Source organism: Saimiri boliviensis, chromosome 1 (genome assembly GCF_048565385.1).
Source record: "Saimiri boliviensis isolate mSaiBol1 chromosome 1, mSaiBol1.pri, whole genome shotgun sequence".
NCBI classification, from domain to species: domain Eukaryota; kingdom Metazoa; phylum Chordata; class Mammalia; order Primates; family Cebidae; genus Saimiri; species Saimiri boliviensis.
Window position 1 is genome coordinate 52117014 of NC_133449.1, and position 26490 is coordinate 52143503.

At 43.0% G+C, this 26490-nt stretch overlaps 2 protein-coding genes across 7 annotated transcripts in view; one reads left to right on the forward strand and one right to left on the reverse strand.

Annotated features, from left to right (window-relative positions):
* Positions 1 to 7834, forward strand: part of REEP1 (receptor accessory protein 1) — a 123070-nt gene extending 115236 nt beyond the window's left edge. For 2 of the 5 annotated variants that reach the window (XM_074397275.1, XM_039476247.2), the window contains exon 7: positions 4847 to 7834. In XM_074397275.1, coding sequence (XP_074253376.1) covers positions 4847 to 4857 — 11 coding nt within the window. In that variant the 3' untranslated portion in view covers positions 4858 to 7834. Of the gene's footprint in view, positions 1 to 1549; positions 1702 to 4559; positions 4653 to 4846 lie in introns of those variants that run through there. The other 3 variants (XM_039476236.2, XM_039476243.2, XM_074397272.1) reach the window with 3 other exon arrangements.
* Positions 1 to 25775, reverse strand: MRPL35 (mitochondrial ribosomal protein L35). Of its 2 annotated transcripts, none has more exons than XM_010330382.3 (5): positions 25666 to 25775; positions 17916 to 18105; positions 16782 to 16926; positions 12604 to 12737; positions 1 to 5781 (listed from the first exon to the last, which is right to left on the reverse strand). In XM_010330382.3, the coding sequence occupies exons 1-5, from the start codon at positions 25706 to 25708 to the stop codon at positions 5697 to 5699; spliced, it is 597 nt and encodes a 198-aa protein (XP_010328684.2). In that variant the 5' UTR covers positions 25709 to 25775; the 3' UTR covers positions 1 to 5696. The 2 variants fall into 2 exon arrangements, with proteins under 2 accessions (XP_010328684.2, XP_074253392.1); XM_074397291.1 differs by lacking the exon at positions 1 to 5781 and adding an exon at positions 6841 to 8622.
* Between the last annotated feature and the right edge of the window lie 715 nt (positions 25776 to 26490).

Consider the following 26490-nt stretch of genomic DNA (forward strand, 5'->3'; position numbering starts at 1 on the left):
CCCAGCCCTAGGTCAGGTGCTCAGAGGGACTGAGGAAGGATCAGCCATGGCCCCCAACCTCAAGATGCCTTCTGTTGGCTGAAGCAATGAGACGGACGTGAGGACCCAGCACAAACTGTGTGGCACAGCCTCCAAGCACTGTCGGGTCTCAGAGTGGGGAGGCCACGGAGGGCCAGAGTATTCAGAGGGGGCTCCCTGGAGTTGCAGGTCTTTGTGTTTAATAGGATACAGCTGATTAGGACAGAGGAAGGGACCAGAGGACAAACTAAAGCCAGAGTAAATAAGCTGGGGAAGTGCAGAGTAGAAATTTAAAAAAAAAAAAAATCAAAGGAACATTAATGATCTCAGGACTACTTACTAAGGCCCAGTCTGAACCAATCACACCCCAGCTTACAATTCAGCTTTGGGTGTTGTGCTGCCTCCTGCTGGCTGTTGAGGAACACAGCGGTGGTAACTGGTAAAGCTGCCCTAGATTAGGGTTTACTTGTCTGTTTTACTCCACGCCTGGTGGTGGTATAGTCTAGCAAGTCCATTATTGATGGAGAGAGAGCACATTCAGTGCTGAATATGCTCTTAGGAGCATGGTGTCCCAGGAAGAGCTCTGGTTTCCTGGAGGCCTCATGGTAATTGGACTAGATGGCTTGAGAACCCCCTAGTTCTGCATTCTGTGATTCTAGGTAAAAACAATAGATGAAGCATAGAAAGGTATGTGTGTGTGATCCCAAATAAGCTGGGTAGGAGCAGAAGATATTTTACATCTCAACTAAGATAGAACCACCAAGCCAGATGACGTGGAATATGTATTAGCATTTAACATTTTTAAAATATTGTGCATTCAATGAGATGAATTCATTCTAAAGCTCTTCCTGCAGATGTATTCAAGGCAGGCTAAAACAGGACTCTTGCTGTCATTTTTTTGGCAGAGGCTTCTATCAGATTCTCCTTCCATTAGGTTTCTCTGCTTCTCTAAGACTGGGACTTTGAAAAAAACAAAAAACCTGCATAGCTTTGCTTAAGGTTATCCCTTAAGGCTTCCTGGCATTTTACATCCTGTCTCTTACAGAATGCTTGGAGCTGAATATGCAAGTAGAATACACTGTCAACATGGCCTGTATGTATAATATAGAAACTGCTCTCCCGCTGCACCCCAAATCATTGCTGTCGTCCTCTCTAGAGGAGATTCTTTCCCCGAGCATTCATCTGGTGTGGGATCACAGGACTGAGATGCAGGGATTGATGTGTCTCAATTAAGGCAGCCTTTCTTCACCCAGGGAAGTGGTGCCCCCTTGGTAGCTTTTCAGTAGATTCTGAGCCTGTGGTTGTTTCTGTGCACAGTGCCTGGAGATTCATACAACTGGACTTTCACAATCCTAGACTCTGCAAGGAAGCCCCCCAAACATCAGTGCTTCTTCAGATCCAGGGGCCTCAGCTGTCCTCACAGGCCTGGCTTGGTGTGCTGTGTGCCTAACCTTGCCCTTCCATGTTCCCTGCACTGACGCCTCCTCGCTATACTTTGTCTCCTCTATGTAGATTGTAAATGGACATTAAGTGGTTGAGGGAGATGTGAATGAGGGTGGTGTGAAGGCATGGGAGCCCCACCAGGTCCAAAACCCATTGGCGTTTTCTGACGAGGAGGAGGAAGACCTGCTGGATTTCATGTACAAGTATAAAGCACCTCGAAGGACGGACTTGCTCCTGGAGGTACAAAGTGTCTGGGGCTGCGGGTTGGAGGGTGTTTGTCCAAGGGCTGTGCCCTGGAGACTGGGAGTCCCAGGAGCAGCATCTCCTGGCACCAACGTCTCCTCAATGCCTGGGATGGAAAGATCTCTTTCCATCAAACAAGCAGAACCAGCCACTGGATAGCATCCAGTTACTTGCCAAGGAGAGGAAATCCTATTAATTTCATTTAGAAATGGGAGTGTGAGCCGGGTATACTGGCTCACGCCTGTAATCCCAGCACTTTGGGAGACTGAGGTGGGTGAATGGCCTAAGGTCAGGGGTTCAAGACCAGCCTGGCCAACATGGTGAAACCCCATCTCTACTAAAAATACAAAAATTAGCCATGTGTGGTGGCACGTACCTGTAATTCCAGCTACTCAGGAGACTGAGGCAGGAGAACAGCTTGAACCTGGGAGGCGGAGGTTGCAGTAAGATTGCGTCACTGCACTCCAGCCTGGATGACAGAGTGAGACTCCACCTCAAAAAAAAAAAAAAAAAAGAGGGCTGGGCACTGTGGCTCAAGCCTGTAATCCCAGCACTTTGGGAGGCCGAGGCGGGTGGATCACGAGGTCAAGAGATCGAGACCATCCTGGTCAACATGGTGAAACCCTGTCTCTACTAAAAATACTAAAAAAATTAACTGGGCATGGTGGCGCGTGCCTGTAATCCCAGCTACTCAGGAGGCTGAGGCAGGAGAATTGCTTGAACCCAGGAGGCGGAGGTTGCGGTGAGCCGAGATCGCGCCATTGCACTCCAGCCTGGGTAACAACAGTGAAACTCCGTCTCAAAAAAAAAAAAAAAAAGAAAAGAAAAAGTAATAGGAGAGTAGTAAAGTATCTAGGTCTTTATTGTTTTATTTTGTTTCTTCCAGATATTAACAAGTACTGATCTAAGTTGATATACAAGTGAAAAGCAACCCAAATGGGTATTTTTGGGGAAAAAACTCAGAATGTGTTATTTGAAAAGTTTTTATAAATAAGAATAAGGCTTGTTCATCACTGTATCTCCAAGACATAGTGCCTGGTACAAAGTAGCTATTCCTGAAATGTTACTAAACAGGTACAGCCCTTTAGAATTAGCAAAACCAAAACACTTGACATATATGCTATTGTCAGCTGTGGGATGTGGATGGAATTCTGGCAGCAGGAGGGCTGAGGCTGGAGCCTTCTGGCCTTGCATTGTGAGGTGGGTAGAGAGTCACCGGTTATGAGCGCAGGTGCAGGGACCCCGGTCTTCCTGAGGTCTCTTCTCCTATTCCTCATCCACGGAGTATCGCAGCCTAAGAGGCCATCTGAAGCAAATAGGATGTCCCTGTACAGACTCTTGTGAGACTTATATAGGGAGACGCCTCGAAATAGTCCCCTCCACAAACACAGCGGCCTAGCATTCTTATTTGTTAGGATGGTAATTATCACCACCTCCATGTGAGGTTCATCAGGTTCCTTTCCAAGATGAGTTACACATGGATCCCTTTTAAACGTAGAGGTTTTAGGAAAAGATGTTCTGGGCTTGGACACTGCTGGAGGAGTCCAGCCTGGGCAGTTTGGCCTGGGCAGCCTCATGATGGGGACAGGAGTCCAACCTGAAGAATTCTAGGGACCACGGGTTTGTGCTGTTTTACTTTTGTTTATTGAAGCTGCACAAGCTGCTTTACTGTTTACTGTTCACCAGCCCACCAAGAGGCACATTACTGGAAAGGTGGGTTCCATTGTTTCCTTTTTCAGTCTCTGTCTAGAGGCAGCTGGTAAGCACTTCCAGGTGGTAAGACTGTACCATGAAGATTCCATGAGAGGCCTGAGTCTTGTTCTCTGGCTCATTCACTGCCTCCCTTCTATGTGTTTGCCCAGCACTGAGCCACTCACCAGGAAATGGTGGCAAATGTGACATGGGCCTGCCCTCGGGAAGTCCCCAGTCTGGTGGGGAGTAAGCAGCCCCCCCCCTCCAACTCCCTCCTCACTGGGTGCAAAGTCCTCTGCTGTGGGACATACACAAAACATGATGAGAACAAAGGCAGCAACGATGCCTAGTTGTGTGTGGCTGGTTAGTGGTGGGAGGGGCTCTGGGAAACTTTTGCAGAAGTGACTTTTGAACTGGGTCCTCAGGAGGCCTAGAAATATGCAAGACAGAGGAGAGAGGAAAGGGCTTCCAGTCAGAAGGAATAGAGGTGTGAATGGGCACAGTGTAGAGAAAGAAGTTCTCCGTGTTTACAGATACGTGGACAGACACGGGTGCTGAGGGTAGGTTGGGCCAGCTGTGTGAACCCTTTCCAGTGCTGTGCCAGAAAATGTTCACTTCGTTTTCACTGAAATAGGAACTCCTCCGTGATTTGTGTATCCCATGGAAGGAGGGGTCCCTTGAGAGTCATTTGTAGGAGAGATGAGGTGGAGCCCTTATATAAGGTTAGTATCCCTGATCAGAAAACCGGAAACTCTTAAGAGCACAAATGAGATGTACAAAGGTCATGCTCAAAGGAAATGCTCATAGGAACACTTTTGAGTTTCAGATTTTCAGATTAGGGTGTGCAATTGGTATGTATAAGCAAACATTCCAAAATCTGAAAAACAAAAAATCTAAATTCCCAAACACTTCTGACCCCAAGCATTTCTGGATAAGGGACATTCAACCTGTACTTCAAGGTGGTGTTTGCCTTTGTGGTGTGGTATGCTGTATATTAGAAGGTTTCACATACAGAAAGGGAACTAGAAATTTAGTGATGGGAATTTGAGGCATGTAGCAAAAAAAAACGTTAGGCTGGTTCCCAAAGGAAATAACAAAAGCAAAGGAAGTGATGGGGAGGTGTCTCTTTCTGCTGAATCATTTAAGATCATTTTGCTCCTCAGGCGGAAACAAGAAAGATGTGTCATTCTGCACAACCATTCCCTTGGGAGATCGAGGAGCATAATTTAAGAGGGAGGCATCAGCCTCTCAGAATGGTCAGTTTCATGGGATACGGGGGATGGGACTCTGATGATTGCTTCCTGTTATGAGATTCAGGTAGACCCCAGCCCCAGCCAGCTGCATTTGGCCAAAGGAGCTGGAAGTCTCAACACAATGCCTTCCAGGTGCTGACCTCAAAAGATCCCACATTTACACCAAACTGAGGGACACCTTTCGATTTCTCTACCAGGCACCGCCTAGAATTCTTCGATCTCGCTTCAGGAAGAAAAGTACCTCATCCTCGGCCACCGAAACCACGTGAGTGAGATGAGCCAACTGCACCGGATCCACAGAATGTTTCTTCTCTGCCTTAAAGAGCTATTCACTAATAACAAAAATCCGCAAGCTGGATGTGCTTTGTGTGTGCAGCCTCACAAACATGGCCTTTTCTCTCTCCCCTTCCACTTTTAAGGATTTTTTCCCCCTTTTCTTTATTTTCCTGGGGAGAGGCTAAAGGGAAAGGTAGTAGGGGCAGGGGTGGTGACCTTTAAGTCTTCTAAGGTTGATAATTTTCCGCAATTTGATTGTCATAGACAGCGGTGTTTTTTTAGAAAGATAAGAGAATCACCCCTATGCTGCTGAGATGTACATTTGTAATCTATCTGTTGCATACTTAGTTTTTAGTCCTGTAAATGCAAACAAAACATTTTTTTAAACCTTCTTTGTTCTTGGTACTAATACTTCGAACTATGATGTACATATTTATGGCTTTTGGCTTAATATGATGGACTTGCAAGGGCTGCCAGAGGTTCTCATATGTAAGAAAACTGCAAAAACAGAGATATAAAAAAAAAATTTGATTCTAGAAAACAAATCAGATGTGCTTATAAAGTTTCCAAACACAGCTCCAGTAAGACATCCCTTTCCCTGCAGGAATGCGATCTATATTCTTTAGATAGTTGTTTAGTCAAAAGACCAGATGAGTTATGAATGAAGAGAAACAATATGTCACAACACAGTAGAATGTGATGAGAGGTCAGGGGAACATCCTAGGATAAGAGAAGAGTCGCAGGAAGCTCATCTCCTCCCTGGAGTCTGGATTAGGACCTTCTGAATCTTTTCCAGGGATAGGCAGGTAGCTTGCTTGCCCTTGGCCCAACTTCTTGAGGATGAGAACATGTAGAGCTGTTGGAAGGAGAAATTCTGTGCTTGACAAAGGATGATTTCTCCTCTATCGTGACCAGTGCTGCTGCTGATTTCCCCAGAGGAGTTTACACTCCGAGCACCTTGTTTTAGCAAACTCTGGTGAACCTTGTTTAGCTTAGCAAACACACACACACACAAAAACCTGAGAACTGTGCTGTTTCAGATAAGCCATAACATACATCTGAAACACATGTGTAACAGTCAAAATGGTGGGCTCTAGAATGGTTTTAGAGGTTGAGATCTTTGAGTTACACGTGCTGGTCAGACCCATGAGCACCTGTGGCTCACACCTTCCGTTCCCTTCCTGGCCTGTGCAGAATGGAAACAGCAGACTCACACTCATGGGGCACTCTAGGCCTTATCAGACATTTTATACAAGCCTGGACTGCTTAGTAGGGGAATAAAGCACTCTCTGATGTGACTTTCCACTTAGGTTGCGAATTTTATTTGAAAAGAATCTGGTTTAAATGGCATTGTGGTCCCAGGTAGCTGCTCTCCCCGCTGAGAGCTGAGCTGAAATGTAAGAATAGTATATTTGTGCTTAGAGTTGTTTTCTTTCAGTGTAATGCATGCAGTGGTCACAACCCAGTTAGTCATAGTATTTGGATTGTATTTGTTCGTAGATATGCCAAGAAGACAGATTAGAGAATTAGTGTTATATACCATATAGAACTGTCAACCAACTATAAACAGGCCCAATTAAAAACTGTTCCATTACTGAGCTACGCAAACACACATTAGAGGCCTTTGCTGATGACACATTAGCTGGATCTTAGCCACCCAGAAAGGGTTTGATTTGAAGCTGACTGTTGCCAGAGATGCATATTGGAATCCAGTCTACCCATAGTTCCTCTGAAGGTGATTTTGTAATCTGCAAAAGGGTATAGGAAAATACATCTAAAAGCAAATTTGTGGCTAGGAGGATAAGTAGAGGCTGTTTGCTCATCTTCTGTGCCCCACACCCACCAATACCTAAATCTGTTAAGGAAGACAGAAAATGTTTTCTTCGTGCTCAATAAGCAGTTCCAGACAGAATAATAAGTCTTTAAAATGTATTTCCCTGTTAGTTTGAAGTACCCAGAATTCTCAGAAACAATTGCAAAAAAAAAAAGCTTACACAGCTTCTTAGCAATTTTTTTTTTTTTTTGCCAAATAGTAAATTGCCTTTAGCAGCAGTTTAAAATCCTATTGTGAACAAGCTATATTTTCACCACTTTACAATGGAAAGTTGTGACAAGTACAGGTTATCAAATTTGCACTTAACTATGCCAAAAAAGTTTGAAGCACTCTATTCTCAGACATGCTGTATTACTTCTCATTCAAAATTGAAAAATACAAAGGTATCCAAACTGCTGTCTTAATGTAAATGTAACTAGTTTTCCTTCAAGTGTTGACTAGGGAGTCAGTTTCTCTCTTAAAGACACTCACTGTACAACTGAGAGCAGCTGTCATAATTCTGGCAAAATGTGTTTACGTATCTGACAAGCTGTACATTTGTGTATGGACTGACATAAAATGTGAAAGCCTGTTAAGTGTACATGTAGTGGTGTGGTGGTGTCTTGATATAAATGAATGTTTTTAATTTGCTGACTTACAGACACAGGCTGTTTACAAAATACTAGCTGAAAAGTCTGTAATGTTCATGTCATAACTTTTAGTTAATTGCCATTGAGCACCTGTTCTGAGGAGGTGAGATGTGGACTTGTGCTTATGAACTGGAGTTTAGTCATAATCCCTCCTGGCTGTGTGAATAGCTTGCTCACTCTGCTGGCCTTTGAAATGTATGTTCTCCGTGATAAGCTGTCCATGTGTTTGTGATAAGAGTGCTTGTCAACCACGACCATCTTTGACCCTTCCTAGTCCTCCACCTGGCACAGTATTTGAAATGGCAAAGGATGTGCTTCATCCTCTAACAGCGTACACTCCCAGAACTGATATTCTGGATTGTGACTGTGCACATTTCCTCTAGTTCATTTCTGTAGTCCCTATAGAACGATCTGTAATAAAAGAGTATACCGGACTGTGCATCAAAGGGATGTAAAATTACAGTATTCCAAAGGTTTAAGTTCTGCTGTTTTGTTATAATGCCTGATACACATCTTGAATAAAGTCTTAACATTTTTCTTTTAAAAAAAACATCTTTTTAAGGTTGGGCTTATAAGGAAAAGGAAATACTTTTTTTCAAATATGGGAGGTAACAAGGATTAGAAGCCGAGTGTTCAGCCACCGACTGGCCTGCTGACTTGGCCCTATGCCTGTTGCACAGGATGTTGAGAGGGAAAGAAAATCAGATGATGTGTTTTGAAAACCAGTTCTTCACACAACTACAAACCTGAAAGTATAACTGTTTTACATTTTAAAAAATCATCAGCAAAAACTAGGTAGCTGTGAAAATAGAATAGTCCACTGGCAGGGTTTAAATTGTGCAAACAGACCTTTGGCCCATCGTTTTTCTTCTCTGAGCATTTCTTTTTCTTTTTCTTTTTCTTTTTTTTTTGAGATGGAGTTTCACTCGTTACCCAGGCTGGAGTGCAATGGCGCAATCTTGGCTCACCACAACTTCTGCCTCCTGGGTTCAGGCAATTCTCCTGCCTCAGCCTCCTGAGTAGCTGGGAATACAGGCACGCACCACCATGCCCAGCTGATTTTTTGTATTTTTAGTAGAGACGGGGTTTCACCATGTTGACCAGGGTGGTCTCGATCTCTTGACCTTGTGATCTGATCCACCCACCATGGCCTCCCAAAGTGCTAGAATTACAGGTGTGAGCCACCACGCCCGGCCTTCTCTGAGCATTTCTTCATTTGCAAATGGGGAAGTACCTGTGCAAATGACAACAGGGTGGTACAGGGCCACTGTGGGTGGAAGGGATGCCCTTAAACCTGCTGCAGCCTTTACCTTTCAAATCTGAACAGGAAGACTCACACTTCATTGGGTGTCCACAAAGACTTGAAAGCTCAAAATCTGAAACATCAAAATTAAACACAGACCCAATTTCTTTGCTTTTATAGTCCTGTATTCTATGTTTGACAAAAGGACTGTAAAATAAAGCAGTGGTAAGAAGCAGATTCACAGGACTAAAAGCAGGAAGAGATGGGGGGAAAAAAGGCTGGAAATCCATTCACTTGTTTATTTACTGAGCCTGGTCCAATGTCGACAGAACTGAGATTAACCAGGTTAAGAGTTGGCAAAAGACAGGAAAGCAAAGTAATAACATTTAAAAGCTGAACTGGTACAGCGTTATGAAGAAGTGTTTAGTATTTATAGTACCATATTACAGTCACTTGTTGATTTAGATATGAATTTTCATGTGTTGTTAGAAGACTCAGGGAAATACACAGGATCCCCAGGAGTGAGACAGATTCTGGGTCTTACTAGCTGTACTTTGGGTAACTTATTTAACCCTCTCTTAGCTTCAGTTTCCTCAAATCTAAATTAGGGCTTAACTAATCATTATGTCCTTTGTAAGGCTAGAAATGTGGATTAGCAATTAGATAGATATGTATGTATCCAGTTTTGTAGATATGCTGGGACATAGTAGGTATTCAATAAATTATATATATACCTGAATAAACAAATTATACATCTATTAATATTTTATAAGTTATATATATAGTTGAACATCATTTAGGTAAACTCTTTAATGAAAGACATTTTATTGTCAGATTGTAAATCAGTGTGATGATAATCCCTCCTACCCACAAAACTAAAATTGTATGTAAGAAATTCCTGTCAGCCCTCCCACTTCAGTCCATGTTTGGATGCTGAGGCTCTGGTTGCCAGTCTTTATCTCTATTCCTCCTGTCCCTGGTCTAGAGGAGAAACAAAGGTGCTCTGAGGCCCCTGTAACAGAGACCCTTGTCGTCCATATTTGCATTAAAGAAGTCATGGAGACTGTGCAAAACTGTCCTTCTCCCAAACTTCTGCAGGTACCATTTCCATCCCACTACCCAGAGGTACATCAGCAGGCAGGAGCCAGGCAGGTGAGAAAGATGCGTAAGTCTTGTAAGTGGTTGGCTTTGCCATCTCAGAAGTGCAAAGAAATGAAAATCCATCAAAACAGAATGCCATTCCCTGTTTTAGGCTCTTACCTCAGCTCAAATCAAATGTCTGTTCTTTATTTATTGATCCCATAAATAGACACACACTTTAGATAATTCTATTGTTATCCCTTCTTCTGTTAATGAACACATACTGGTTTCAAGGAATACCTCTAATAATCCTGGCCTGACAGGCTGCAGAACTTCAATTCAGTTATCTTTTACTTTAATTTTACTGACAACAGGGGCCGGGCGTGGTGGCTCAAGCCTGTAATCCCAGCACTTTGGGAGGCCGAGGCGGGTGGATCATGAGGTCAAGAGATCGAGACCATCCTGGTCAACATGGTGAAACCCCATCTCTACTAAAAATACAAAAAACTAGCTGGGCATGGTGGCACGTGCCTGTAATCCCAGCTACTCAGGAGGCTGAGGCAGGAGAATCGCCTGAACCCAGGAGGCGGAGGTTGTGGTGAGCCAAGATCGTGTCATTGCACTCCAGCCTGGGTAACAAGGGCGAAACTCCGTCTCAAAAAAAAAAAAATTTTACTAACAACTGAGGAATTTGATCTTATTATCACCAACTACTATATTAAAGGATGTGAAACAGTAATTCATGCATAATTCTATTTAATAATGGTTTTCAAAGTGCTCTGCTGTTTGAAAATGCTTCCCAGATGACTCTGATGGGAGAGCTGAGAACCACTGCCCTAGACTATAACCACTCAATTGAATTTTACTCAGTCAGTGCTGCTTCCCAGCTGCTTCAAGTAAACAATGCTAAACCTTTTCATCGTTTCTAAAACAACTGAGATTACTCTTTCCCGGAACCACTAGTTTCTACAATGATTGTTGAAAAACTGGCCAGGCGTGGTGGCTCACGCCTGTAATCTCAACACTTTGGGAGGCTGAGGCGGGCAGACTGCCTGAGCTCAGGAGTTTGCCACCAGCCTGCAGAACATGGTGAAACCCTATCTCTACTAAAATACAAAAAATTAGCTGGGCGTGGTGATGGGCACCTGTAGTCTCAGCTACTTGGGAGGCTGAGGCAGGAGAATTGCTTGAATCCAGGAGGTGGAGGTTGCAGTGAGCCAAGATCGCACCACTGCTCTCCAGTCTGGGCAACAGAGTGAGACTCTGTCTCAAAAAAAAAAAAAAAAAAAAAAAATTGAAAATTGTGGGAAAAGTTTGTCCTTACAAGTGAAAACATGAAATCTCAAGTGGATAGACTAATTTCTAAGAAATACATATCCTTATTCGGGAAGCTGAGGCAGGAGGACCATTTGAGCCCAGGAGTGAGAGGCTTCACTGAGCTATGATTGCACTACTGCACTCCAGCCGGGGCAACAGAGCAAGACTCCTGTCTCTAAAAAAAATAAATACATAGCTTTCAAATTTGCATAAAAAGCCCTTGTCTTCTCTTGTTTAGCCTCTTCTGTTTCATGAACAGGCATGCTGAAAGGCTATTTACTCTCCTCTCTATGAAAAAATGTTACAGCTGGGCATGGTGGCTCATGCCTATAATCCCAGCACTTTGGGAGGTTGAGGCGGACGGATCATGAGGTCAGGAGATCGAGACCATCCTGGCCAACATGGTGAAACCCAGTCTCTACTAAAAATACAAAAATTAGCTGGGTGTGGTGGCGCGGGCCTGTAGTCTCAGCTACTTGGGAGGCTGAGGCAGAAGAATCACTCCAAGAGGTGGAGGTTGCAGTGGGCTAAGATTGCACCACTGCACTCCAGCCTGGGCAACACAGTGAGACTGTGTCTCAAGAAAGAAAGAAAGAAAGAAAGAAAAAATGTTGTTACAATAAATGAGAAGTGTTATGTATACAATGAACCTGGTATGTTAGACATTAAGTGTGCTGTCACCCCATGTGAACCTCCAAGTGAAACTGCTCACATAACTTTTTTGCTGCATGCAAACCTGCTAAGACACTGTGGGCTAGGGTGGGCTCCTGACTTAAGAATAGCAGCCAATCCCTACTCTAGACAATGACCTGACCAGACCTAGTATAAAAAGGTAGTCTAGCCCAGTTAAATTCCCCTGGCAATTAGAGACTGGAGACAGGAGCTGAAAGTCATGATGTAGAAAAGAACCTCAAAGGTGCAAGTTAAAGTTATTACAAGGAAACAGAAACTGTAAGTATGCAAAAGCTATAAATTAGAGAAGTTGGTGAGTACAGGGAGAATGGAGTTAACAATGTAAAAAGAATCAAGTCAAATATGTGGCAGAGCCCAAGCCTAAACATCCACCTTCTCCTGCTGAGGAACACCACCCAATTTCTGCTCTTCCTGATGCTGGGGGGTGATTTCTGGGTGGGAGATGGGGTTAGTGAGGTGGCTCCTGAATTCCCAGGCCCATATCCTTAAAATAATGTCACACTGTTTGAGCTAACTTGCAGCTTTTGAGTCTTTTGTTTGTCCCACTTGAGATTCCTTGCAACTAAGTAAGTCTAATTGAAACAACTAGTTAAGCCAATACCATTTGTTAAAAATAATGCACAATTCTAAACTTATGTTTCCCTAACCAAGTCTGGCAAAGTCTGATCCATTAAGTTTTAGATCTTGTACATGTTTAATGTTGTCACTGTATCTTTACATATTCAGTGGTACAATTTACATAAAGTTTTATGCTTATTCATTTTTGCAAAGATATCATGTACACAAAGATACAATTCAATAACTGAGAAACAAGTGAAACTTCTGATCTATACTTTCAGATTTGTTCGATCATGATACTTCTGATAAGGATCATTGACATACCAGTTTCGCCTCTTCCAGAAGGACGTTGTCATTTTATCTAAGAGTTTACTCTGGGTTTTATTGCAGAATACAAATTCCCTCAGTCGCTTTTTTCTTACAGGTTCCTTTTTCCACAGTTTTTTCTTATAACCAGCCTATCAGATATTAGAAAGAAATGTAAAACATCATATTATGTAGAAGACAACAGGTATCTTCACAACTCAAGGTTTATAGACCCAGTAAGAACAAAAACCAGACTTCATAGGGGCTGGAATATTTTTTGGAAAGATGTGATTCTCAATAGGAGGTGGATGGAGAAAGCATGTGTAGTTTGAAAAAGAAATAGTAATACATAATATATATTTTTAAAATGTTGGCCGGGCACGGTGGCTCAAGCCTGTAATCCCAGCACTTTGGGAGGCCGAGGCGGGTGGATCACGAGGTCAAGAGATTGAGACCATCCTGGTCAAAATGGTGAAACACCGTCTCTACTAAAGATACAAAAAAAAAGTAGCTGGGCATGGTGGCACATGCCTGTAATCCCAGCTACTCAGGAGGCTGAGGCAGGAGAATTGCCTGAACCCAGGAGGCGGAGGTTGCAGTGAGCCGAGATTGCGCCATTGCACTCCAGCCTGGGTAACAAGAGCGAAACTCCGTCTCAAAAAAAAAAATACTATTTAAATTAAACTCAAAGAAAATAAAACTAAATGTGGCTGGGAAAGTACGAGGTAACAGAATTATAATCACTAACTTTATAGGCATGATCTTACTATCTCTTCAGCAATCTTTAACAACATACTATTATTCTCATTTTACGTATTTTAAAAAAGAAACCATTGATTAGAGAGGGAGCAGACAGAATTCTGAGAGCAAATAAAAGTTCTTTTTTTGTCTTGTTTTGAGACAGGGTCTCACTCTGTTACTCAGGCTGGAGTACAGTGGCATGATCACAGTCACTGCAGCCTACCTCCTGGGTTCAAGTGATCCTCCTGCCTCAGCCTCTTATATAGCTGGGACTACAAGTGTGTACCACCATACCAAGCTAATTTTTTAAATTTTTATAGAGATAAAGTCTCACCATCTTGCCCAGGCTAATAAGAGTTCTTAACTACTGTCTTTCCTAATGTAGAGCAGAATGGAGTGCTAGCTAGGGTAACAACATTAATGTTTATTAAGGAGGCTGAGTATAACAAGAGCTGAGACACATAGTTCTCAAATATGACTTCATTTATACTTTTCACACACAAGGAACTAAATTTCACACACAAGGGACTAAAAGGAAGTACTTTTCTAAGGAATTATGAATATGGTAAGACTATCATTATGAGTAGTGAAAGAATGGTTAATCCATATGTTTATCCCAGAACTTTCATATACACCCATACATGTATTATTCATTTTGAAGAATTTATTTTTAAAGACAAGGAAAATTAGGCCGGGCGCGGTGGCTCAAGCCTGTAATCCCAGCACTTTGGGAGGTCGAGGCGGGTGGATCATGAGGTCAAGAGATCGAGACCATCCTGGTCAACATGGTGAAACCCCGTCTCTACTAAAGATACAAAAAAATTAGCTGGGCATGGTGGCACGTGCCTGTAATCCCAGCTACTCGGGAGGCTGAGGCAGGAGAATTGCCTGAACCCAGGAGGCGGAGGTTGCGGTGAGCCGAGATCGCGCCATTGCACTCCAGCCTGGGTAACAAGAGCGAAACTCCGTCTCAAAAAAAAAAAAAAAAAAAAAAAAAGACAAGGAAAATTAGATTGAATATAAAAACTAGGTCAAGGCAGGCAGATCACCTGAGGTCTAGAGTTGGATACCAGCCTGACCAACAAGAAGAAACCCCATCTCTACTAAAAATACAAAATTAGGCAGGCATGGTGGTGCATGACTGTAATCCCAGCTACTTGGGAGACTTGAACCTGGGAGGCGGAGATTGTGGGGAGCTGAGATCACACCACTGTACTCCAGCCTGGGCAACAAGAGCAAAACTTCATCTCAAAAAACAAAAAACAGAACCAACACTATAATCATAGCCTGTTTAAACCACAAGGGATCTTAGGTGCCACCCAGCTTAACATTTGGCTAAAACCACACAGCAAGCCCTTGGGTCCTTTCAAGCCAAGGGCTCTTTATGGCACAATACCCACTGAACAAAGCCATGGCTGTTTGCTGAGAACACGCCATGGGTTTCTGACATGTCTTAGTATCATCACTGTGACCATCAACTTCTGTAAGAACAGTGATGAGAAATAAGAAAAGGTTATTTAAGAGTTCTGGCTTTAAAATGCTGGAAGTTAGATTTTTGCTACTCATTGCTCACAATTTTAAATGCAAAGATTCAAAGCCAAATCTCTACCTTTGTGCAGTAAGTTTTTTAGTTTGCAGGCCAAACGAGGTTACTATGGATCTCTGACGTACAAATACCTAATTTCCTGTCCTGCTCATTACCACCAGGATCCTTTAAAGATTATTTATGGAATGGAACCACTATGAAAATGCTTGAAATTTTTTAGACAATCTCGATTCAAAAATGGAGGAGGGGCCAGGCACGGTGGCTGACACCTGCAATCCCAGCACTAGGGGAGACTGAGACAGGCAGATCACCTGAGGTTGGGAGTTCCAGACCAGCCTGACCAACATGGAGAAACCTATCTCTACGAAAGATACAAAAAAATTAGCTGGGCATGGTGGTGCATGCCTGTAATCCCAGCTACTCAAGAGGCTGAGGCAGGAGAATCGCTTGAACTCAGGAGGTGGAGGTTGCAGTGAGCCGAAATCGTGCCACTGCACTGCAGCCTGGGCAACAGAAGCAAAACTCCACTTCAAAAAAAAAAAAAAAAAAAAAAAAGAAGAAGGAAATAAACAATAAATATCAAGGACTACTGGATAAAATCATGACATGGAAAATACTTTGTTTTACACACTAGTATAAATTAATCTACCCCGATTTTTTTGTTTTCCTCTGAAAATTAGATTTTGAAGCAGGGCATTCTATACATGGTATACTTTTGGGAGCCCTGAAATGAAACTAGGATTATGATTGGAGAGTATGATCAGGTCCTTTACAGTAACATGAGGACTCCAGAGCCAAGTTAAGAGGGAAATAGAAAGGAAGGCAAGGAAATCCACCCATTTTATTTTACTGAGGGCTAGATGAGGACCTGGAAATAATTGGTATAAAAACAAAGTGGGTGGGTGGGGGTGGCTAGGTGCCTTGGCTCATGCCTACAATACTAGAACTCTGGGAGGCTGAGGCAGGTGGATCACTTAAGGTCAGGAGTTCAAGACCAGCCTGGCCAACATGGTGAAACCCATTCTCTACCAAAAATACAAAAATTAGCCTGGCACGGTGGCACACACCTGTAATCCCAGCTACTTGGGAGGCTGAGGCAAAAGAATTGCTTAAATCCAGGAGGCAGAGGTTGCAGTGAGCTAAGATCCTACCACTGCACTCCAGCCTGGGCGATGGAGTGATACTCTGTCTCAAAAAAAGAAAACACAACACACAAAAGGTAAGAAATGTGTCCGATGGTCCCAAATTCACAGAACTCAGAACCATCAGAACTTTACTTCAGCTACTTATGGATTATATGAGCTTCTTTTGACTGGTGTAGAAAACCATCCACCACAGTGTTTCAATAGAGAAATGAGCCGAGAGTTCCAATCAACCCATTTATTTACAAATTTAAGACTATAAGATGGGAGAATCCTCTCAACCCTTTAAACAGCAAGAAAGTTCTGCCAACTATTTTATTTTTACAGGGAACCAGATTTTGATCTTTAAAGAATTATTTAATTTCCAAGTAATAAAAGGGAACTGCTGCTTTCTTTTTCCTTCTTTCTTTTTTTTTTTTTCTCAGACAGTCTTGCTCTGTTGCCCAGGCTGGAGTACAGTGGTGTAATATTGGCTCACTACAACCTCTGCCTCCCAGGTTCAAGTGATTCTCCTGCCTCAGCCTCCCAAGTAGCTGGGATTACAGGCACCTGCCACAAAGCCCAGCTAATTTTTGTCTTTTTAGTACAGCTGGGGTTTCACCATTTTGGCCAGGCTGGTCTTGAACTCCTGACCTCAAGTGTTCTGCCCGCCTTGGCCTCCCCAAGCGCTAGGATTACAGGAGTGAGCCACCATGTCCAGCTGAATTCTGCTTCATTTTAATCTGCTCACACTCCTTTTTCAACTAAGTAACAGTGTGAAGACTCACCTTTCTCCTCACCCAAAGGCCACAATGAAGTCGAAGAAACCTGTAGATGACAGCTTTCACAGTCTTTCTCTTGCCTTTTCGTGTACTGAAGTACGTTAGAGATCTGACTGGCAGCTTCAGGACACTTGGAAGCAAGGGGGCCACTCTAAAATATATTTAAAAATTTTTAGCTTGTAATCAGACTGATATAAAGGATTAAAATTCATATCTCTAATAAGAAATGAGTGAAGCTACTCCAATGGAATGGAGCTAACTTTTCATATACAATGTTACTTCAAATGATCCACGAGACTAATCATGAATAAGAATAGCAACCATCACCAACTTACAAGTGTTCTAAAACCCACCCCCTCAGTCCCTGTGAAAGAATTCACTCTATTATCATACTTTAATTTCTTACCCATCTTCCCACCAGATTGCAAACTCCTTGAGGACTTCAACTTGCTTATTCTTATGTCCTTTTTGCCAAGTACAATGCTAGGCACCCAGGGGTGTTTAACTGAATATTTGCTGACTGAATGACCAACACACGCAACCCAGCCTTATAAGCTGAGCATCTTGTTCACCCTCCACTTTGGATGACAGCGTCCATGCAGGAAAGCATACATACAGCATCAGAAGCGTGCTGTGTTTGGCACTTTCCTGCTGCAGGCACCTAGATACATGGATGTTAGTTAGAGTCTCCCACTGAATCAAGTAGAAGTCTGCATAACTAACTGCAGGTAGGCAAAGAATATCACCTATTTCTAGGATACCTTTGCAGGCATAAATATCTCGGAAAGTTTGCCTAAGCATCACATTTACTGAAACATACCCTGCCAGCTGGGCATGGTAGCTCATGCCTGTAATCCCAGAACTCTGGGAGACTGAGGCAGCCAGATCCCGAGGTCAGGAGTTTGAGACCAGCCTGGCCAATATGGTGAAACCCCATCTCTACAAAAAATACAAAAATTAGTCGTATGCAGTGGCGCTCACCTATAGTCCTAGCTACTCAGGAGGCTGAGGCAGAAGAATCGCTTAAACCCAGGAAGTGGAGGTTGCAGTGAGCCGAGATCATGCCACGGCACTCCAGCCTGGGTGACAGAGTGAGACTCCATCTCAAAAAAAAAAAAAAAAAAAGGAAATATACTCTACCTATTAAGGGTCACTGAAGTATGCCCACATGTCAGGTTTCTCTCAGATGTGGTAAGTCTGGAAGTGGAGGAAACAACTGGTGTCTGAATATGACCAAAACGTCCAGTGGACAATGCAGAAATAAGAGAGGCATTCTTGACACAGTTTCGGTAGGTTGAAGATGTCAAAATATTCAGGTGCCGTAGGATTCCTATAAAGACAGAAGCATATATACTTAATAATACTCTAAAATATGCATCCAGATATTAAAAATTAGGAGATTTGAGGGATGGGCGCGGTGGCTCAAGCCTGTAATCCCAACACTTTGGGAGGCCGAGGCGGGTGGATCACGAGATCAAGAGATCGAGACCATCTTGGCCAACATGGTGAAACCCCGTCTCTACTAAAAATGCAAAAAATTAGCCGGATGTGGTGGCACATGCCTGTAATCCCAGCTACTTGGGAGGCTGAGACAGGAGAATTGCTTGAACCCAGGAGGCGGAGGTTGCGGTGAGCTGAGAATGTGCCATTGCACTCCAGCCTGGGCAACAAGAGCGAAACTCTGTCTCAAAAAAAAAAAAAATTAGGAGATTTATCAATGCCACCAACTATCATATATAATTAATGTGCTCTGAGCATCAGATTCACCTGTGAAGCTTTTAGCACCTTACTAAGGTATAACCATAATATACTTACCCATTTTATATATACAATTCAACAATTTTTAGAAAATTTAGAGAGCTGTGCAACCATCATCACAATTCAGTCAGATGTTTGCTATGTCCAGTACTAGGAAAAAAGATGTGTGTAATGTTTGTTCCCACCTCTCAGATCTTATATTCTGGTGAGACAGAACTCTCACACACAGTACAATGGCAGGTCAGGGATACAAGAGCTTGGACCCTTCTTGAAGAGACAAGAGTGGCAAGGGAAAGAATCTTGAAGAAAAGAGAAGAGGCACTTGGGTTCTCCTCTAGAAAGTGAACACGCTCTTAGAAGAGGAGGAACACATTTCAGGCAGGATGAACAACATAAGCAAAAGCACAGGGACTGAAACTAATACAGGCGACCCTTGGAAAACATGGGTTTGAACTGCAGAGGGCCACTTACACACAGATTTTTTTCAAAAAAATTTACATCGTGTGCCTGCCTGTCCAGCCTCTCCTTCTACCTCCTCCACCTCTTCTTTCTCTGCAGTCCCAGACACAGCAAAACCAACTCCTCCTCAGCCTACTTAATGTAAAGATGATGAAGACCTTTATGATCCACTTCCACTTAATGAACAGTAATCAATTTCTCTTCCTTATGACCTTCTTTTCTCTAGCTTGCTTTATTGTAATAGAGTATATAATACACATAACATGCAAAATATGTATTTTTAAAATTCTTTTTTTGAAGCAGGGTCTCGCTTTGTTGCCCAGGCTAGAGTGCAGTGGTATGATCATAGCTCACTGCAGCCTTGACCTTCTGGGCTCAATCAATCCTCCTACCTCAGCCTCCCGAGTAGCTGGGACTACAGGACGTACCACCATGCCTGATTAATTTTACTAGAGACAGAATTTTGCCATGTTGCCCGGCCCAATCTTGAACTCCTGGGCTCAAGCAATCCACCTGCCTTGCCCTCCCAAAGTGCTGGGATTAAAGGTGTGAGCCACTGTGCTCGGCCTGAGAATATATGTTAACCAATGGTTTTTATTATTGTTAAGGCTTCTGGCCAACAGTAGGCTATTAGTAATTAAGCTTTGGAGGAGCCAGAAGTTATACTTGGATTTCAACTGCATGGGAGTTGACACCCCACCTGCTGTGTTGTTCCCAGGGCCAGCTGTACATGTACAGGTTAAGGACCAGACCTGCCTCAGAGGCTGAGACTGCTCGCCTGACTATCAGAGATGCCTGGGGAGGAGTGGGCAGTGAGATGGAGCAGGTGAGAAGGCAGATTTCAGAGAGCTAGATGTGTGGTCTGGATGCAGTCCTCTTACCAGTCCTTCTCACTATGGCCAGACTAATAGTTCATGGCTGCAAATTAGAATCACTCATGGAGCTCTGACTCCACCCATAAATTCTGACTAAAGTCTAGTATGGGACTCAAAACTGTACGTGTTATAGAAGTTCCACAGGATGATGAAAATGTCCTCACAACTTAAAGTATTAAAAAACACACACTAGCCGGGCGCGGTGGCTCAAGCCTGTAATCCCAGCACTTTGGGAGGCTGAGGCGGGTGGATCACGAGGTCGAGAGATCGAGACCATCCTGGTCAACCTGGTGAAACCCCGTCTCTACTAAAAATACAAAAAATTAGCTGGGCATGGTGGTGCGTGCCTGTAATCCCAGCTACTCAGGAGGCTGAGGCAGGAGAATTGCCTGAACCCAGGAGGCGGAGGTTGCGGTGAGCCGAGATCGCGCCATTGCACTCCAGCCTGGGTAACAAGAGCGAAACTCTGTCTCAAAAAAAAAAAAAAAAAGAAATGTAAAAAACACACACTAATACAAAACTAAAAAAGAAAATGTGGGGATGGTTCTACCACTTGTTAAATTAATAAAAAATCATAAAACTGTACACATAAAATGGGTAATTTTATGGCATGTAAATTCTACCTCAATAAGGCTGGTTAGTAGTACATCTGAGTCTGATGCTCAGCTGGGACTTAGAACTACTCTGGTATTTTCCACTGCAATGATTTCCTGTAAAAGATGAGGGGCCGTGTGGTGTAGAAGTGCTAGGGTTTGAATCAGATGGTTTCGGCTCACAGACTTCCTTGCTGTGTAACTATGGGCAAGTTACTTAACCTCTCTGTGCCCCAGTTTCCTCAAATTTAAATAAAGTTAATTATGAAGAGGTAATGAGACTTGAATGAGATGAAGCATGTAAAGTGCTTGGAAAATATTTAGCACAGAGAAAACATATAATGAATACTAACAGCAGATAATAAAGAAGAGGAATACTTAGCAAAGATGATACAGGTTGAATATTATCTGAAATGCTTGTGACCAGAAGTATTTTGGATTTTTTTTCAATTTTGCATAAAGGAGTTATCTTACATGAAATCCGTTTGTTTCATATACATCTTATACATATAAGCTGAAGTTAATTTTATACAATATTTTAAATAATTTTTTTTTCCTTTTTGTTATTTATTTTTATTTTTAAAAGATAGGGTCTCACTATGTTGCCCAGGCTGGAGTGCAGTGGCTATTCACAGATGTGATCCCACTACTGATAAGCACGGGAGTTTTGACCTGCTCCGTTTCCAACCTGGGCTGGTTCACCCCTCATTAGACAACCTGGTGGTCCGCCGCTCCCGGGTCACCATATTGATGCTGAACTTAGTGCAGACACCCGATTGGCATAGCGCACTACAGCCCAGAACTCCTGGGCTCAAGTGATCCTCCCACCTCAGCCTCTTGAGTAGCTGGGACTACAGGCACATGCCACCGTGCCCGGCTAAATAATTCTGTACATGAAACAAAGTTTGGGCTGCTACCCATCACATGAGGTCAGGTAAAGAATTTCCCACTTGTGGTGTCACGTTGGTACTCAAAAAGTTTCAGATTAGAGATGCCTAACCTGTATATTAACAGGTGGCCGGCTGATGAACACACTTAAAACTCTATTTTATTTTTCTCCATCAGTGATAACATGGCGGGGTGAGGTGGCTCACACCTGTAATCCCAATACTGTGGGAGGCCAAGGCAGTTGGATCACCTGAGTTCAGGAGTTCGGGACCAGCTTGGCCAACATGGTGAAACCCCGTCTCTACTAAAAATACAAAAATATTAGCTGGGCAGAGTGGCACGTGCCCGTAGTTGCAGCTACTCAGAGGCTGAGGTAGGAGAATCACTTGAACCCAGGAGGTGGAGGTTGCAGTGAGCTGAGATCATGCCACTGCACTCCAGCCTGGGTGACAGAATGAGTTTCTGTCTCCCCCCCACCCCCAAAAAAGAGGTAACAATTTGCAACTGAAAATAGTATAAACAGTGGAGCAGAAAACTGATGAGAGCCCTTACATAGAGTCTCTGGAAATCAAATTCTCTACCCACTGCAGGAATTAAAGTCTCCGGGCATAAATAAGTTAAACCTCAAAGAACTGAAAAGATGTGCAGATGTAACAAGGCAGGAGGTAATCTTTGGAAGATGAAGTGTATTGGAGGGCTGCAGATAAGAAAATGTTCCAATTTTCTGGTTTAGCACCAAGGGTATAAATAAATTTAAAAAAGAAAGAAAAAATGTTCCAATTTTCATAGGTCATCGGATTTTGTTATGACTCAGTTAAAAATTTTTTTAAAACTCAAATTCTTTTGTTCTCAATTTTATGAAGATCCTGAGGCTGCATAAGGTATACTTATCAATTTTCATAAAGAACAAGCTGGGAATGATGTCTTGTTAATGTATTTGTGAAGAGACAGAGTATCAGAACTCCAAGTGATTTTAGTAAGAAAGAAAAACAAGCTCGGTGTGGTGGCTCACACCTGTAATCCCAGCAGTTTGGGAGGTCAAGGAGGGTGGATCACCTGACGTTAGGAGTTCAGGACCAGCCTGGCCAACATGGTGAAAACCTGTCTCTACTAAAAATACAAAAAACTAGCCAGCTGTGGTGGCAGGCACCTGTAATCCCAGCTACTCAGGAGGCTGAGGCAGGAGAATCACTTGAACCCCAGAGGCAGAGGTTACAGTGAGCGGAGATCACGCCATTGCACTCCAGCCTGGGCAAAAACAGCGAAACGCCATCTTGGGAGGGGCGGGGAAGAAAAAGCAGATCAAAACTAGCAAAATAAAATCAGGAAAAAATACACTGAAGTTAGAAAAAATGGTTACTGGAACAACAGGAATGGGGAACTTAGTTGAGAGCAATTCCTGGGAAAAGATGGCGGGAGGCTCTATCTACTGCACCTTCTGGTGGACCAATCATGTGATTAAGCCTGTAATGGAAACCTAACAGCCTAGCTTTGTTAACAAAAGTACAGTACATCAAGGAAAGTAACTAATTTCCTTCAGTTCTCTGTCCCTGTCTGGGTATTTTCATACAAACTAGTCTACTCTAAACATACTCTTGTACAGAGTACACAGATGTTTTCACAAAAGAGGTAACACAAACCCAGAGTTTTGAAAGAGTAAGAAGAGAGAGAGGGAACAGGACTTACAAAGGTGACGATGCACATTTGGAGAATTACAAATAGCCATGTGTGGCATGAATCAAAGGACCGAATGGGGGACATCAACTACACTGGGTGGGAGTGGAGTAGAGCGTGACAGATTTTTGATCTCATGTTTCCTAAAAGAATTTTGAAAAACTACCCTTTCACAAATTATTAATATCTAAAATATCAAATAGTTAAAGTTGTTTAAAAAGCTATAATTTCCCACATTTTAAAATTACTGACATTTAAAAATAAGCTGTCACATCATTCTTTAAAATGTTTACAATAGAATCTAAATAGTAAGTTGATAACTACCCACATCATCTATTTAAAAAATACAAGAACTATAAATTCAAGCAGATTTCAACAACTTTTCATTAACACACTCCAAAATAATGTAAAAAAGACCAGCCGGAGTGGGAGAAGATAAAGGATACACATTAAAAAAACAAAAACAAAAACCTAAATAAGACAACCCAACAGGAAAATGGGCAAAATATTTGTGGATATTTCATAAAAGAAATTCAAAAGGCCAATATACATGTGTAAACACACTGCAGCTTGTCACTAATCAGAGAAATGCTTATTTAAATCTCAATGAGATATCATTACGAAGCCACCAGATGAACAAAAATTTGTAGGTCTGACAATAACAGGTGTTGGTGAGGATGTGGAACAGTGTGGCAATACCAGGCAATGCTGAATATATACATATTCTCTGACCCAACAATTCCACAGCCAGTTTTACACACACATACAATCCCTCAGAAACAATTACACTCATGCACCAGGACAAGATCAAATCAGCTTTGTACCTAACTGCCCCAAACTGGAGATGGAGAATTGTGGAACAGTCATATGATATTACATAGCAATGAGAAAGCATTATATTTATGCAAAATGAATGAATGTCGCCGGGCGCGGTGGCTTAAGCCTGTAATCCCAGCACTTTGGGAGGCCGAGGCGGGTGGATCACGACGTCAAGAGATCGAGACCATCCTGGTCAACATGGTGAAACCCCGTCTCTACTAAAAATACAAAAAATTAGCTGGGCATGGTGGCACGTGCCTGTAATCCCAGCTACTCAGGAGGCTGAGGCAGGAGAGAATTGCCTGAACCCAGGAGGCAGAGGTTGCAGTGAGCCGAGATCGCGCCATTGCACTCCAGCCTGGGTAACAAGAGCGAAACTCTGTCTCAAAAAAAAAAAAAAAAAAAAAAAGAATGAATGTCACAATGTAAAAGACACTGAAGAGAAGAGTTTACTGTATGAATCAATTCATGTGAAGTTCAAAACCAGGCAAACTATGTTTTTGAGAGATGCACATATAGATGCTAAAACTACTACAGGAAAAACAGGCAACCTAATGGTAACTACTAAAATGAGAACAGTGCTTCTATTTGGGGGAAGCAGAGAATTTTGATACACAGTGGAGAGGAGCATTCTGGTGGTGCAGTGTTTTGACCTGAATGTTAAAACAGATGTTTACGTTAGATTTGTTAAACCATTCATGCACACTATATACAGCTATCTTTATATGTATTATATTTAGCGAACACAAAAAATACTCCACGTAAAAAAAGCTTTTCTCTAACGGGAAAATTTACATCGTTGCATTTTCTTTACTAAACTCGTATATTCTTCCACAAAATTTTATCCTAACTTATTTTGTGTGAAAGTAACTTACTGAGCATCCTATGGTATTTACTCTTTAACTTTTTGCAACAAGTTCTAAACGGCAGTGACGGCAACTTTACTTAGTGGTCTTTACTTCTGCTCTCTCTCAATCAAGAAGTCCTCATGCCAGCCTTTGTGCCGGGGGCTGTAGTTAAAAATTAGCCTTCAAGCTTACTATGTGTCAGGCACTTCCCAAGACGCTTTACGTGCATGATCTCATTTAATCCCCAGATAGGTGGTATTACCCCCATTTTACAGGTGTGGAATCTGAATTTAGGAGAAATTAATTCTCAAGGTCAAAGGTCGTGAATGGCAGCAGGTCCTAGTCTCTAAATCAGAAAGCTAGGAGCGCCTTTTTGGTCTCCCCCGCTCCCTTCGCCCTAATTTCTCTGGCTGGTTTTCTAGGGAAGAAAAAGCTGGGCCGGGCGCGGTGGCTCAAGCCTGTAATCCCAGCACTTTGGGAGGTCGAGGCGGGTGGATAACGAGGTCGAGAGATCGAGACCATCCTGGTCAACATGATGAAACCCCGTCTCTACTAAAAAGTGCAAAAAATTAGCTGGGCATGGTGGCACGTGCCTGTAATCCCAGCTACTCAGGAGGCTGAGGCAGGAGAATTGCCTGAACCCAGGAGGCGGAGGTTGCGGTGAGCCGAGATCGCGCCATTGCACTCCAGCCTGGGTAACAAGAGCGAAACTCCGTCTCAAAAAAAAAAAAAAGAAAAAAAAAAAAAAGAAAAAGCTGGCAAGGAAGCGTAAAATGCGGGACACACAGGCCCGCCCGAGTGCGAGTCGGGGACCCTGGCTGCCGGTCATACGGCCTCAGAGAAAAGTGGGCGCAACCCTCTTATCTTAAATAACGACCCTTTTTACTTGTTAACCTCCAATCTAAACGTCCATTCCAGCCCGCACCAGTTCCCCATTCCGTGAAGGCATGCAAGGAGCAAGTCACTTTACACTAACCTGAAGCCGTTCTCATCACACCAGCAAAAGCACAGGCAGCCATCTTGCCAGCCTCGTCTACGGCGGCCGCTTTGGGTTTAAAAGCACAAGGGAAAAGGGAACGTAGAGAAAGCAAGGAGGCGGAGTCAAGGAAGAGGAAAAGAACAAAGGAGTGGTCCCCTCAACCCGTATTGAATGTCATCGCCAGGTTCTGCCCTTCGCAGCTGTGAAACTGCCTATAGAGGCTTCTACAAAATTTCTATTTAAAAAATTCTTATTGAAGCCAGACATGGTGGTTCGCTCCCGTAGTCCCAGCTACACTAATCGGAAGGCTGAAGTCGGAGGATCGCTTGAACCCAGGAGGTCGAGGCTGCATTGAGATGCAATCACGCCACTGCACTCCCGCTTGGGCAAATATTTTAAGCGAAGGACCCGATCTTAAAAAAAGAAAAAAGCCCGGGCGCAGTGACTCACACCTGTAATTCCAGCACTTTGGGCGGCCGAGGCGGGAGGATCACGTGGTCAGGAGTTCGAGACCAGCCTGGGCAACATAGTGAAACCCTGTCTCTACTAAAACCACAAAAAATTAGCCATGTATGGTGGCACATGTCTGTAGTCCCTGTTACTCGGCAGAGTGAGGTAGGAGAATCGCTTGAACCCGGGATGTAGAGGTTGCAGTGAGCCGAGACCCTGCCATTGCATTCCAGCCTGGGTGACAGAGGAAGACTCCTCAAAAAAAAAAAAAAAAAAAAAAAAAAAAGAAAGAAAGAAAGAAAGAAAGAAAAAAGAAAAAGAAAAAATTTTTTTTTTTTTTTTTTGAGACGGAGTTTCGCTCTTGTTACCCAG